The sequence below is a fragment of the Cryptotermes secundus genome, unplaced genomic scaffold (assembly GCF_002891405.2).
Source record: "Cryptotermes secundus unplaced genomic scaffold, Csec_1.0 scaffold1963, whole genome shotgun sequence".
In the NCBI taxonomy this organism is placed as follows: domain Eukaryota; kingdom Metazoa; phylum Arthropoda; class Insecta; order Blattodea; family Kalotermitidae; genus Cryptotermes; species Cryptotermes secundus.
Window position 1 is genome coordinate 55,893 of NW_019737431.1, and position 15,765 is coordinate 71,657.

Here is a 15,765-nt window from a genome sequence, read left to right on the forward strand (position 1 = left end):
ACTTTAAACCAAGAATTACTGTGCTGGCAAGTGTCAGCAGCACTTTAAGCGACTGACTGACCAAAGTAGGAGGGATTGGAGTTGCATGATTCCCTAAGTCATGTGGCAGTAAAATATGGTTATGAGATCTGTGGGGGTCTGAACCAAGAATGACTTCGCTGGCAAAGGCCAGCAGCAATTTATTTGACAGACCAACCAATGTAGGAGGCTGACCAAAGAGTTCCACAGCTCCCAGGGTCATGAAACAGTAAAATATGGTTATGAGTCCATCAGGATTTGGGACCAAGAATGACTACTGGTAAAGGCCAACAGCAAAATATCAGACCAACCGACAGACTGAAGGAGGAGGGCCAATTTCAAATCATGTAAAAGTCCTGGAAAGAATAAATATATGGTCATGTATTCCTACCAAACTCAAAACTAAGATAAATGATATAAACTCCGTCTCAAGTGCAAACAATATATTTTGTGTCTTTTGATCTTGCTCCCTACACTACATGTTTCGGCCTCAGACGGCCATCATCAGGTGTATAACACTCACGTCGCTGTCACACTGCACCCAGTTCAAAATTTAACATCTAAAACACTCTCCCTGTCATTATCAACTTCTACTTCGTTGATAGCTGTCCACCCGTAGATTACTTCACACACGTTAATTTTGAGTTTATTGTAATAGCACCATAATAAAATCTTTAGTTCTAATTTTAAANTTTTAAAATTTGGACAAGAATTTAAAGTTTTAAAATTAGAACTAAAGATTTTATTATGGTGCTATTACAATAAAGTCAAAATTAACGTGTGTGAAGTAATCTACGGGTGGACAGCTATCAACGAAGTAGAAGTTGATAATGACAGGGAGAGTGTTTTAGATGTTAAATTTTGAACTGGGTGCAGTGTGACAGCGACGTGAGTGTTATACACCTGATGATGGCCGTCTGAGGCCGAAACATGTAGTGTAGGGAGCAAGATCAAAAGACACAAAATATATTGTTTGCACTTGAGACGGAGTTTATATCATTTATCGTATGGAGTGCAACAGGATGCTTAAATATAATATTCAAAACTAAGGTTGATTTCGCCGGAAATGGCCAGCAAAAATCTACCCAACAGACCTAACTGACCAAAGTAGTTAATTGTGAGTGAGTAGGCACGGTTGGTTGTTGGCCATGAGCACAGCAGCAGGGGAATCTCACCTGTTAGGAGTCACTACCAAGCAGTGATCAGTGAAGACAGAACAAACTGAGAAGACAGCATGGGCTATAGTGATTCGTAGAGCATGTACGTAGATTAATGAGAGTGTTGTCATTATTTGTAGTTGTGAGTTACAGCATTCAGTAAATCCAATTACCAATTGAAACTCCATGTCTAGTCACTAACATGTGATTATATTAATAGAATTAATTTTTTGGACTTATGCATTGTCATACCTTTTACTTGAGATTACCTTTCTGAGGCTGAGCTCTGTCTTTGTCCTCCAATATAAAACTTATATTTTGGGCCCAACTGATAGAGCTTTTCCCCATCTCCAGACACTAGAAATAAAAGGAGACACTATGTTGATGTTATGCAGGTGTTTCCATTTATTAATTATTTGTACCAATTTATCTGTTTTAATGTTCTTAATGGTATATAAGAAATTTTACTTCTTGAAGTTCATTCCCTGCATTTGTTTAGTTTATGTTTATATTCCATTGTTGTCCTACTAAAGCTATTAAGGTTTATAGATTTTGCCCAAAGAAGGGATTTATGTGTGTTATAATGCTTATAGTTTTCATTTTTTAAATTTGCTCACTGGTTTTGGCTTCAATTTTTTGTTGGACTCTGGGTGGAATATTACGCAAAGCCATGGGTGCAAGGCCTCATATATGTGGCACTGACACTGGATCCGTCAACACAGCAATAAATGGGTTGATTATAGTTTTATGAACATGTGGAACATATTATGGCATGTAGACCCGTTGGTATGCAGTGGCCCACACACTGCAGTGGAAGTACTATTGGATGCGGTGTTTTCTATGTAGTCCTTTCTGAGGCTGTATCACACAACCAGCCAGGTTCCTTTCAGTTAGTGCAGTGCATGCGGTGGAGTGGAGTGAGTTTGTTGGTGAGTGAGTGAGTTAGTTAGTTAGTTAGTTAGAGGACTGGTGCAGTTCAGTCATTGTGAGCTGTTGCTGTCAGAAGCTGGTAACTAAAGCACAGGAATAGTTTGGGAATTAGGAGTAAGGGGAATATCCACCATTGAAGCAGTTACCAGGCAATGACTGGTGAAGATACAGTAGACTGAAAAGACTTAATAATACCTACTGTAGTGAACTACAGAGTATGTGAATTAGTGATTGCACTATAGTTACTTGTAATTATGATCTGTACGTGGTCAGTAAATCCAGTTACCTATCCAAATCCCATCTGTAGTCACTCATACACATGACAATATATATAATATAAATAGTCATTTTATTATAAATGTCGCAGTACATGTTTTGGGGTGGAGATCATTGTCAAATATATATAAATAAATAAATGTAAAATATTGCATAAGTGTATGATTAAATGGATCCATTTTCCAAATGTCATAAAATTTTTAAGAGTTTATATAAATGTAATTATTGAAATTATCATCAAGTATAAAATATAAAATATGTAAACGTGGTTAGCAGCAGTTGTGTTCTGCTGTGTTATAAAATAAACCACCACATATGTTTTATATTGCTTCTGTTCTCATTGTCAGCAATATACATCAGAATTCTGCATCACTAACAGGATGTTTCACAACGGATATCTCCCTCATGGACAAAATTTTGTTATAAGTATACAAGATTGTTTTAAAGTTAATATCTGGGACAATCCTTCAGTTCTTAACTGACTGGGATGAGATACAGAAATCAGTATGTATGGGCAGACTGTTTATAAGATTTTAGGCAGGATTTCCAGAATAAAAATATGCCATATATTCTAGAAAATACAGTAACTAAATGATGTCGTAATCTACTGCTGTAGTTATATCTCCAATATGTGCCGTAGGGAATTTTTTCCATCAGTCAGATGTGCCATAATGTATACCCAGATGTAAAGACCTGTATTATGACTGAAAATTTAATGACATTTTTCAGGATTCAAAATGAGAAAAAGGGTTGGTGAGATTGAAGAATTTGCTTTTGGATATCTGACACCATCAAACCCAGATGAATCTGATGAGGCAGATGAGGCAGATGAGGCATATGAGGTAGAAAGGCCAGATAACGGAACATCATCAGTTCCTAGTGTTACCAGCAAGGATGTTAGTGCGCAGATCGTTACACAACAGCTTCACATCACCATTGCCATATCTGGTTGGCTGTGTGATGACCGCCATGACAACTTCATCCGGCCATGGAGATCCCTGTTTAGTTCAAGGGAACAGTATTATCTCCGTTATGAATCTGCTTATCTCCTTGAGTTAGGGAAAGCAATGGATTTAATTCTCAGTTTTGCTGTTTCCATGGCTGCACAAGAGGCACTGAAATACACAGTGTTGGCAGGTTAGTGTGCTATTTTAAGCATTGTAAAACCATTCTTTAGATTTAAATCTATATAGATGGTGAGCCAGGAAAGCGTATTGGTATAGTGACTGGCTATGGGCTGGATGGCTGGGGCGTCAGAGTTCGAGTCCCGGTAGGGTCAAGAATTTTCTCTTCACCAAATCATCTGGACCGGCTCTGGAGTCCACCCAACCTCCTATCCAATGGGTACCAGGGACGCTTTCCCTGCAGGTAAAGCAGCCAGGACATGAAGCTGACCACTCACCTACAACTAGTGCTAAAGTCAAGAAAATATGGATGTATACATCCACTCTCCCATATGCCTTCATGGCATAGTGCATAATTAGAGAAGCACAGGGACAAATTTACCTTATCTATAGATGGTGGTGCAGAAAATAACATTTAGAAAGATGATAAAAACGATCATCTCTGCAGATTTCAATGAAACTCAATGTAAGCTGTGTAGAACATACCTAAGTAGTGTATATGTATAAAAGGATTAATTAGATAAGGACTAGCTCTATCAGTTGGGCCCAACTGAGTAAGTTTTACCTGAAGACGGAGATAGAATTCAGTCTCCAAAACCTTGTGTTTTGAAAATTAAAGAGGACGGTTTTTAGATAAAGACAAGATGATGGATAATGTCCAAAAAACATAATACTTATACTAATGTACCATCATCACAAACTTTTAGATATCGTTGTAAACACATTCATTGCCCATTACTACAAAGCAGTTGGTCTTTCTCCATAAAGGCTTTATTTCCAAAATTGCAAAAGATTTGGAATGCTCTGTGTGCGCGCGCGCCTGCATGTTGGGTGGGGGGCACATGCATGCACATAAATACATGTACACTTTTATATTCAAATATCAAGGTATTAGGTATCCATAATATCCATAATGATTGTTATAGGACTTATAAATGCGATAGCATGGCCATCTTCCCTTATCACTCTTGCATCAGTAATAGACAATCCATGGGGTGTATGCTGTCGTCGATCTGCTGAGGTTGGGAAACAGTTGGCTGAGGTTCTCCTATCTCGGGAACAAGGACAGAGACCAGTCACACTCATCGGTTTCAGTCTGGGTGCACGAGTCATTTATTATTGTCTCCGGGTAAGCATGCCCTGATTCTAATTTTCTCCACTGTATACCTTTTGTCTTTTTAAAATACATTTTTAAATTAAGTCTTCTTGTTGTTTCTGTTTGTTCCTATGTTTCTATCTTCTTCTTCTGATCTGCCATCTATAAATTTCACGAGTACCTGATAGATTTTTCTTTTAATTTTCTTTTGGTTACAGATCCGTCAGGCCATGTACTTGAAATTGGATCAGTGGTTAAAACTGTGAGATTTTAGGCTGTGCTGTGATTATGCGGAGTATTGTCGTCTGAGATGTAATGCCATGTAGTCCGCACCTTCCTAATGGCAGTTTCTAAAGCATAGTTGAAAAGCATTTGGAATAAAGCATCTCCTTGTTTAGACTATTTTTGATAGGAAAATTATCATACAAATATTTACCTGTACAGACTTTACTGTACGTTTCATTTAAACATATTTTAATTAGCCTAAACAGTTTCATGGGTACCCCAAACTCTATAAGAATATTTTACAGTACTTCCCTCCTAACTGAATCATAGCTTTCTTGAAGTCTATGAATAGCTGATGTATTGTCTCATTGTAGTCCCATTTTTTCCCAGTATTTGCAAATGCAAAAAATCTGAAAGTATTTATATGTTACTATACATCAAAAATAATGTTCCCATACCATTTTAAATAAACCTCAGATGCTTCTCCTCTCGTCTATCCCAGTTCATCCTTCATAATCATCCTGATATGTTACCATCAGTTTCATATTACATGTATTAGAACATCTGCACATGACTGTGTTATGCTCTGACTTCCAATGTTGCAGGAGATGTCACAGCGAGACAGATGTGAAGGAATAATACAGGATGCCATACTGCTGGGAACACCTGTGACAGGTGCTCCCAAAGACTGGCAGAAGCTAATGAGAGTTGTGTCTGGAAAGATTGTTAATGGTTATTGCAGGCAAGTGTTTCATTTTAAGCTGCAGGTTTAGACAAGAGGACAGGACTGCAACATATATTCACATTCCCATTTAGTGAAAAGCACAGTTAGACGTAAAGCTTTGAAATGTTTGTTGTAAGTTCTGAAACCAGAGACAGTTGTCAGGATTTGTGGTTTAGTGTCCCTGTAAAGTAAAAAAAAAGTAAAGCTATCCCTGTAACAGGCCGTGAAGGCCCATAGAGTTGTGAGACGTTAAGGTTCCCACATTACCTTGACGATCGGCTCAAAGATGGCGGTAACGTTGTCAGTCTTACGCTCCGGCCGTGCTTCACTCCCCAGGAAAATTATTTAATTAATTTCTGGTACTCATTTGTGTTAGAGGCTGAGTAAACCCCAGGGCCTAGTGCAGCTGGAAGGATTAGGTCAATTTAAAAAATCCAATGACCTCATTGGGACTTGAACCCGCGACCTTCCAGCTTGTAGCATAGTACCTTAACCACTACACTACCACATACTTAGTGTCCCTGTAGTGTCAATTAATGATATATTATTGTGCAGAATTAAGTGTGCTCATACATTTGTTCCTCATAGGTTTCAGACAATGTTTGAATAGGGTAGAAGTGAAGCCAGGACACAGCATTGTCCTTTATTTGCACTAGAGTACTCAGAAAGTGAATCACAATTTGATCTTCCTTGCTTAACCCAAACAGAGTAAAACCCCCAAAGGTTTCTTTGTGGCTGAATGGATTTGAGGAAAATCTTATATAGCAAAAATTTATCACTGAGATTACTGACATGGAATAACTGGAAAACTTTAATTGAGGAACATTAAATGAGGTTTTCACTGTGTTAGTATAAAGGTAGTTGACTGGCACAAGTAAGTAAATAGTAAAAGTGTATAAACTGTGTGTCATAAATTCTTCTTCTGTCACAGGAGTGACTGGCTGTTAAAATTCTTGTATCGTACGCTCTCCATGTCTAGTGACGTAGCAGGATTACAACCAATTGATGTGCAGGACCGGCGAATGTACAATATTGATCTGAGTGATATTGTTTCTGGTGAGTGAAAATCCAAACCTGGGTATTTATACTTATCTTCGTTGTTTCTTATTGACTTGAATTTGTGTCATTTAAATTTCCAGTACATAGACACTTATAGACACTTCTAAAATTTTCAACATATGTGGACTACATGATGCCTCTTAACTGAAAATTACCTCCACAGGAAAACACCTCCCACTGATTAAGTGTATGTCATGAGTAGACAGACAGAAGATTTAAAATTGTCCTCCATTGTTTATTAGTTCAAACCCAGGAGCCTCAGAGTTGGAAACGTTTTGGTCATAAATAAATACAGAATGCCAGAAAATATGTTGTGACATATTTCCTGAAAGCCGAGGCACAATGCTGAACAGTGGCACAATAAACACACGTTTCCATGACAGCAGTGAAGAAACTCTGGGAATTGGAGTTTTCTGTGCAGTCTACCTCAACTACCACATCATACTGTAACAAAATTACTGCAAGAAGAGGCGTTTTCTGTGGTGTCCACCATAAGGCTATATCTGAAGAATTGAAACACAGATGAGTCTAGTACATATAAGAAGCTTAAACTTGGCAGAGGTCAAACTTAGTACTGTTCAAGTGACCAAGCTGCTGTTGTAGAATAAGATACATAAGATAGGCATGATTTTCTTTGCAAAACCTGTACTGGCAGAGGACTTGTATATAGTGCAAAAGGAAGAATTTTCAATAGTATGCTGTATGTGCAACACGTACGCTTGACGAAAGGCAAAGCATATTCATAAGAGACAAACCTCTCTTCTTGTCAGAGAGGATCTTACATAAGGACTCTTACCACAGGGACTCAGTTGAAAAAAAAAAGAAAGATCTCTGCTCATTAGTCTCAAGGGGTATGATGCCTAGATGAACTGATTAGCGGTAAACCGCCAGTCATAGAGTAACTTTGATTTTGGGCTGAGTCTGGTCACATGGTAGTCGAGCTCAGAGGAAGGCAGTCCTGGTCTGAGGAGGTCCTTGGCCCTAGCTAGGATGCCAGTGGCAGAACAATACAGTCTTGAGACATTGAAGTTAGTCGTGAGATAGGCAACAGCCAGAAGGGACCAAAGCCGTGGAACATGGAAGCTGAGACATCTACAGCATTGGGAATGTTAACAGGTGACAACCAGTGAAGACATGACAGACTGGAAAGACTTAGTGCACACTGCAGTCCTGTAGAGTGTGTGAATTAACTATAGTTAACTGTAGCTATGATCTGTAAATGTTCATTAAATCCAGTTACCACTCCAAATCCTGTCTCTAGTTAACATAATGTATAACAGTATTCTTCTTTTAGAATTCTTATTTTCTTTTAACATTCTTAATCACATGAACATTGTGTCTTCTGAAGTTATCCTATAAGATGATGAGTTAAAGTTCTCCCCTTGCTTAATTAAGCACCACACCATGAAGACATGGGGACTGGAGGTATACATTTTTAACCTCAGTGAATAGTTAACTTCATGCACTAGCCACTTCACATTGGCTGAAAGAGCCCACAGTATCTTTTGGGTAGGAGGCTGTGCACTGGAGAAGAGAAACATATCTTACCCTGTCAATAATCAGACCCTAATTCCTTGGTCATGGCAGCTAATAGCCTAATTGCTGTTGAGACACTTGAGAGAAAATGTGCGACGAAAAAACCGGAACTTGGGCGCAACCACAACTGGCTCCTTCTTCATGACAATGCACCTGCCCACATGTCCTTGAAAACCACACAGTTTGTGACTAACAACAACGTGGTTATTGTTCCCCATCCTCCCTACTTGTCATGCTTAGCCCTTGTGATTTTGCTTTGTTTCCCAAGTTGAAAATGAGACTGAAGGGACAACATTTGAAACTGTGTCTGACATCCAAAGGGAATCACAAGGAGTATTCAACAGCATTAGGGAAAATGACTTCCATGGTGCTTCTGAAGCTTGAAAAAATGATGGGAGGCTATTTTGAAGGAGATGGCAGACATAATTGAGTAAGTTAAGCCAGCGTTTCTTTTTTGACCTAGTCTAGAAACTTCCCGATAGCACCTTGTATGTTTGAACCCCATAATGTCATTTGATACTATGTAGTCTGAGCTACTGGTCACTGTTAAATGAAATATAAATACATTAATTAATTAAATTAAAAATTCTAACAACAAATAAATATTTCCAGAGATTTTTAATCTCTGTATTAATTTCTACTGGTCACAGGTCACAGCGAGTATCCAGAGAAGATTGATGCTATACTTAAAGCTGCTGGAGTCAGAACTCGGGATGATGTCAAACAGCTTGAGTCAAAACTTAAAAAATCTTCATCTGATCTTCCAGGGTTTGAACAAAGGAAGGTACTGATGTTTATATATATTACATTTTTTTATTGTGGCTAATTGTTTGGTATTGACTGTTGTGTTATTTCCTGTCTAACATCCCCATATGTCTATATTAGATTGTCCTTTAATACATCACACTTCAGGACTAATTTTCTTCAGTCTCTCCATCTATCCTGTAAAGCATATAATTCATGAATAAAGAATTTAATTTGGCAAAGCAGTCATATCTGGCAAAGTCCAAATTTTGCAGCAGTTACCTTCTAAGGAATTCGAGAAGTTAAGTTTGATTGATATAAGATTTTTTCTGATCTTGTTCCACTTGCTTTTGTAGTTGTTCCTTTGTGTAGAACCTTTGCTATTTCAGTTTTATTAAATGTTCACACATTCAATACAGTAAATGTGTATATATATTGGAGAATCATACACACATCCTTTGCCAGCAGATCATCTTCATTACATTTCACACCACAGTTGCAGATGTTCATTGTCTTGGAACAATTGTGACCCCAAATCTTCAATTTTTGTGCAAACTCTTTACCACCAGGTTATCCAAGGGACATTCTTTCAGTGAAGTGGCTGTATTCCTCACCATAGAACATACAAATTGTGTATGTATGCATGATGAGGGTTTTAAGTGAAACATTAAATTATGATAATGAATAATACATGTTTCATGTTATGATCTCATAACAGAATTCGTCACCAAAACACTTTAAACAAGAGACACTTCTAAGGTGGTTCTGCAACAAACTCATTAAGTGCTTTAATAGGAAACTTGAATTCTGCATTATCCAAATGCAAGAAAAAAATGAAATTGGCTTTTTTGTTTTTATTAATATCTGAATACTTTCTGAGAGAGATAAACAACGAACTGATATAATTATGGTGTCAGACTTCTGTTCAGAAGCGTCAAAATGGGCAGGAAACATGTTTGAGACAAACTACTCGTATATACTTACTCATACATTTTTGCAACTTTTCCAGATTTCGCTACTTTCTTTAAGGCCTTCAAAATCAGAGAAGTCATTGCACCAGAAGCTTTCTGATGAATCTTCCAGTGCTGACTCAACATCAGTGTCTGCAGCAGAAACATCATTAATGAGTGTGGAAAATACTGTAGTTATTTCTGGGACTGCTGAAGCAAGTACTGATTTGTCTGGAGCTGCAAGTCTTGACACCCTTGAGCACACAACAGAAACAGCAGATGATGTTGTAGAAGCTACGTTACGACCACAAAAATCAGCAGATGGAGATGAAGGTTAACAAACAAACAAAAAAATAAACAAACATACCATTCCACAGACACAATGAACCTCATCAAATACCTCATATAATTCCAAGTTAAAAATGCACATTGTTATATAAGGATGTGCAAGGATGTGCAAACAGTAGAGTTCTGAATTATTTGTTGGTGCTAACTTTGTTTCTGTTGAACTCTCAGTGCAATGCTATTGAAAATTTTATTCTCTGGAGCTATTTGCTTGTTAAGAGCTATGTACTGGGTATAGACACTTTTAGTCAATATAATGTTTATCATTTTGTAGGTCTGAGGTACATCTAAAAATGTTTTGTATGGTACCAAATGAGTTATCATTTTTCATCAGCATCCTCTAACAAACGGAACTTGACCACTTGACCCATTCCTACCTCATCTGTCTGGTAACCTCTTCAGAGGTCCTCTTTGGTTCCTTCTTTGTGTGGTTTATAGTATTATAATTTTAAACATCTCTTTCTTTGCAATCTGTCAACATATTTAATCAAACTGACTTTACATTTTTTTTAAATTTTGTTCAATATGGTTTCTCTTTGTAATTGTTTTATAACCCATATAAGTGTATTTTGTCACTGGTTTCATAAATTTCATTTCAGCAGTTGTAGTCTTGTTCATAGAATTTTTTGAGCACAATCATGGAGTGTAAAGGAAATATAGTAGAATTTACCAAATATAAGGATATAATGAGTCAGGAAATAAATTGTGAACCTGTGATTTGGTATGAAAACACTAGGCTGTCCTTGGTGTTTTTAGTAGGCAGTGCAGTTCTGCTTTTAAAAGAATTTATCCATGAATATAGGAAAATATCAGATGTTAATACACATGACACAAGTGGGGATGTTATAAGAATGGGCTTGAGTTTTTTTTTTTGCCGTTACTGAACTATTTTTCTCCAAAATGTAATTATTTGATACTTTATAAAACAGAATTTAGGAACCACACTTGTATTTGGGGGATTATTTGTAACAATTTAGTGTGCTAATGTACTTTGTACGTAGAGGAGTAAGTATCTTACTGTTGTTAAGGATGAAGCAATGTTTGGAATCAAACAGGAAGGCCTTTGTGCTGAAGTCTGAGGATCACTGCATTAGTATCTGATGATTGTAGATTTATATGTATTGTTTACGTTTAACATTCATCTGTGTTGCTTCATAGCTAATTGCAAAAAAAAAATGCTAACAGCATTGAATACATTCAGTGAATTGAGTAAGAGCACATGAAGAATTCAAAACCAGCTAAATAGAAAGTAGCAGCATAAGTTCTTAAGACAGTTTAACTCCATGAGACAAGGTCTTCTTGGGCACTGATACTAATGGAGCTCTTTTCTTGTTTTAAATCTATTGTGTGTCTGGCACAGCCTACTTTCTTGATTAGATTACATGTAGGAAAAAGTGTGCAATGTTTCTTATTAAATTTTTTTTTGTCTCCTGTTGCTTTTGGTACAGAATACAGTTTCAAAAATATATGTGCATTGTTCTTATAGATTTGGGATTTTTACTGCTTGCACATCCTAGAAAAATAAAGTTTGTTTTAAATGAACTGATTTATTTCTGGTTCATTAATAAAGGTTTTAATAGCTGAGACACTGAGATGTCAAGTGATAAGGTGATTAATAATGAATTGTAAAGGATGTGGAAGGAAGTGGTTATGGCCTAATTTAAACTGCTGTTCCAGCATACCTGGAGAGGCTAAGGAAAACCACAAAAGTCATCAACCAGGATAGCAGCTTATAGGCCAAGATTTGAACTGGAAACCTCCAAATATGAAGCAGTAGTGTGATCCACACTACTGCAATATTTGGTTACATGGATTTATTGATGATAATTTGATATTTGAAAAGTCTGATTTGTCTTCCTTCATTCTGCTGGTAAAAAATGTATGTGTACTTTAATAACCTTGTAGCATGGATGTATTTGGTCTCTTTGTGGAAGATGGGTTTTCAACACGCAAAAGACTGTTGAATTACACTGTGCAACAACTGTATTTTAATATGTCTTAATGTAGTCAGCATGCACAGGAAAAGAGTGGCATATTCTGACACATTCCTGGTCAAGTTTCACCTAAATTAAGAACAGTCTCATTAATATATGGCCTGTGTCCCAAAGAATGATTTTTACAAGGACCTGTTATGTAGTTTGTTTTATCATGCTATCACAGATGGGACTAACAGAAAGGCTGCCCTGAAACTAATATCATACATTTATCCAGTTCTTGTAAAGTTGTTTTGCTAAATAAGAACAGTACTTCAGATGAAGGTATGTGATACAGCTAGGCACACATTAAACTGTGCAGTATTATGTTAAACCAATAAGATGCTAACATTTATAAAATGTTTGTGCTCCAGAGCAGTGTTTTCCAACTGTTCCCTTGGTGCTAACATGATCTCTACTCCATTAGAGTCTCAGGCATCCTTCTGGGCACTTTTAAGTATTAAAGAAGAATGAATATCATCTGATTGCCCCATGCGATACTAATAATCGTCCATGCAATCTTCATTTTACTATCAATCTAAAGTTTGCAACACTGCTTCAGAGTAATTGATGTGGAATGTATAACAGTGAAGAATATTTTGGAATATAACATAGTTGAGTGATCATATTTAATAGTCAAAGTCGCTGAAGAACAAAATTATTATAACATTTATAAAGTAAAGATACATTGGTTTAAGAATGTAAATAGTCATGGTTGATGTGTAATTTAGGCTTTCAGATTTTAGTTGTGGTGTATGTTGAAGGTGATCCCATGTTTCAGCATACAGCAGTCACCATCTCAAAAAAGTAAATGAGACAAAAGGAGGATACAGCCTGATACTTAAATCTAACAGCGAAGTAAGGGTAGAGGTGTGGAGCATGATGGTAGCTAATGGGAGGGGATCTTGTATAAAGAAAGTTTGGAGGAAAACAGGAATATAAGACTTCACTCAGCCCACAGGCACCATCATGGTTGATGTTATGAAATAATATAAAAAAATTATTACAGACTGAAAAAAAATGCTGTATCCACACAGGGTAGATGGAAAAGGGAGACAGAAGGTACAGGAGACTTCTTCCACATTGTGAACTCTTCTGTGAGCATATGACATGCAAACTCTCCAATCATTATCTTTGTCCACATCAATTTTGCATTGAGAAAAATCACAGTGTGTGTGAAATATTAACCTTTGTGTCATTAACCTTTGTCATTTGTTAATCACACTAATACAATTGTATGTGCATGGGACCATCAGTCCCGATGAGGCCTAATGTCATGTGGCTTTCATTACATTATCACCAAGTTAAAATCCAGCTGCCAGTACCGTAATGCCAAGATGTCTAAATATTCTATTCCTGGACTATGAAGATTGAAAATTAGGGTATCTTTCATCCTTATAAAGTACATCCTCTTTTCTATATTATCATGGTATCATGTGTCACAGTTGCATGGGGAGCACTGTTGCTTTTTATTCAGGAGGTCTTGTGTTCACATCTCAGCCTAGAGACTGGCTGTTCTAACCAAGGCTTTTCATGGTTATTCCTCAGTTCCTCCAGGCAATATTCTAACGGCATCTGAAATTATGCCATGATCACTTCCTTTCGTATCCTTTCCATTTCATTATTTACCAATGACCCTGTCATTTGATGCTATTTGAGTTCTTGAAATCATCATTAAATCAACCAAGAATACATCCTAGAATTCACATGTCTTTTGTGCATGAGGTAAAATCATGCTACCTTTGAAAGTGACAACGGATATTGGTATCATTCTCATTACAGAGCTTAAGGGCACCGTAAATAGTGGGGGAGCACAATGAAATGTAGCTGGTTGCCAGTGGGTTAATAACCAATTAATCTAACAGTCGTTTACTCTAGAAAATAACTGATTTTATTACCTCAGTTTTTTTAATGGCCAAACCAAGAACTTTTGCTCTGATTCAAACAGGACAGAAAGTTTATTCTTTAAATGTGAGTTTTATATAGGTGAAATATATAAATGTGATCACTGTGACTTATAAACTTCTTTAGTTTTTGATTGAGGAACATTATCGTTAATATTCTGAAGGTTAAAATATATTTTACTGAACTTGAAGGTGCAAACAAAATACATATCATAGTTAAGGAAAGTTTTAAAATAATAAAGTAAATAAAAATATTGAGGGAACTGCATTTTCAATTTCAGATTTTATTATTAATCAGAAAGCTGATATTGACAATATCTTTCCCTTTGGCCTTTGAAACTAGCCCTTAGTTCTTCAGCATAGGTATTTGTAAACTACGTGCTTTATAGGTTCCTGGTCCAGTGAAAATTAACTACCATTTGGCTTAAAGAGAAGTCATAGAAGGACCTAGAGAATGTGTTGTAGCTTAAAATTTCGAAGATGGTTTGTATGAAATATAGATATTAAAGAAGTTATTGTTGTATAGGTTAATGGCCTACATGTCAGAATTACTTCATTCATAGACATATGTGATCATGAAGTATTGCAGGAAGAAAAGCATTTCACTTTACACTGATTGCAGAACCTTACACTTTTGTTTCAAGAAGAGTACACTGCAACAGTCACTTGTATTTTTGTAGTATATAAATATAGATAGCTATTTTGCATAATATATTGTAGTATTTTTGAGATGGCATGTATATTTTTAATAGCTATTTGCCAGTGCATTATAGTTGAAACAAAACATATCAGAACATTCCTTCCTAATATAATGAAGAGTATCTTATTCTGCAATTTGTATATTTGGAATCATAAAATGTGCTTATGAATTCAGTATCTGAAGAAACAATCACAATTACTTGAGCTGTTGTAATGCTTGTTATATGGCTTTGTTGTATATATAGGGTATTTTGTGGTATTGTTTTGCAGTATCTTGTTGCACTGTGTGTTCCATTTTAGCACACTTACTCCACCATCCCTGGGCAACTTCATCCATATATTAAAATTCACATTTCAGAGGCTCTTTATATCTTCTTACTATTTATTTGACAATACATGTTTTGGCCTGAGTGGCCATAATCAGGTGTATAAGATCATAGATGAAAACAACTGTTCTATTGTTACACTGTTGTATTTTGCATTTTACAATAACAAGAAATGCTTATAAATGTTTTAAGTTATTTTTTAGACTATCATGCTATGGTTACTTCACCTCATGACTCAAGGTACGCGGGTTCAAACCTGGCGGAGGTTGTGGAATTTTTAAGGGCGGAAATATTCAGGGAACAAGTCCTCCAGGAGGGACTTTAACCTTTAAACGCCAGCCTTCGAAATAGTGGTAAGCTTCAGCTGGCCGGAGTTTATTTAAATGCCCGCTGCTGGTGCTCGTTTGAATGCCTGTTGCTACTCTGCATTTAAATGTCTGTTCCTGTTAGGCGCTTAATCAATTTTAAGCATTGTGTTTAAAAATGCTGTATCTAACTCAATTTTTATGATAAATGGATGGAATTAACTTTGTTTATATCAGAAAAGAACATAGTGTCGCATATTATAACGGAAGATTTGAAATTTTTAATACAAAATGTTATACTCTGTTTTCAGTTTTTTGTGTTTTAATTTTGATGCGTACTGCAAAAATGGTTTCCCAGTTCTTCACAGAGTTGT

At 36.5% G+C, this 15,765-nt stretch overlaps 1 protein-coding gene across 3 annotated transcripts in view; it reads left to right on the forward strand.

Moving 5' to 3' along the window:
• LOC111870461 (transmembrane and coiled-coil domain-containing protein 4) overlaps positions 1–15,371 on the forward strand; it is a 29,143-nt gene extending 13,772 nt beyond the window's left edge. For all 3 annotated transcript variants that reach the window (XM_023862772.2, XM_023862771.2, XM_033753856.1), the window contains 6 exons: positions 3,111–3,518; positions 4,432–4,634; positions 5,432–5,568; positions 6,482–6,606; positions 8,796–8,929; positions 9,899–15,371. In XM_023862772.2, coding sequence (XP_023718540.1) covers positions 3,111–3,518; positions 4,432–4,634; positions 5,432–5,568; positions 6,482–6,606; positions 8,796–8,929; positions 9,899–10,177 — 1,286 coding nt within the window. In that variant the 3' untranslated portion in view covers positions 10,178–15,371. The remainder of the gene's footprint in view (positions 1–3,110; positions 3,519–4,431; positions 4,635–5,431; positions 5,569–6,481; positions 6,607–8,795; positions 8,930–9,898) is intronic.
• The last annotated feature ends 394 nt before the right edge of the window (positions 15,372–15,765 follow it).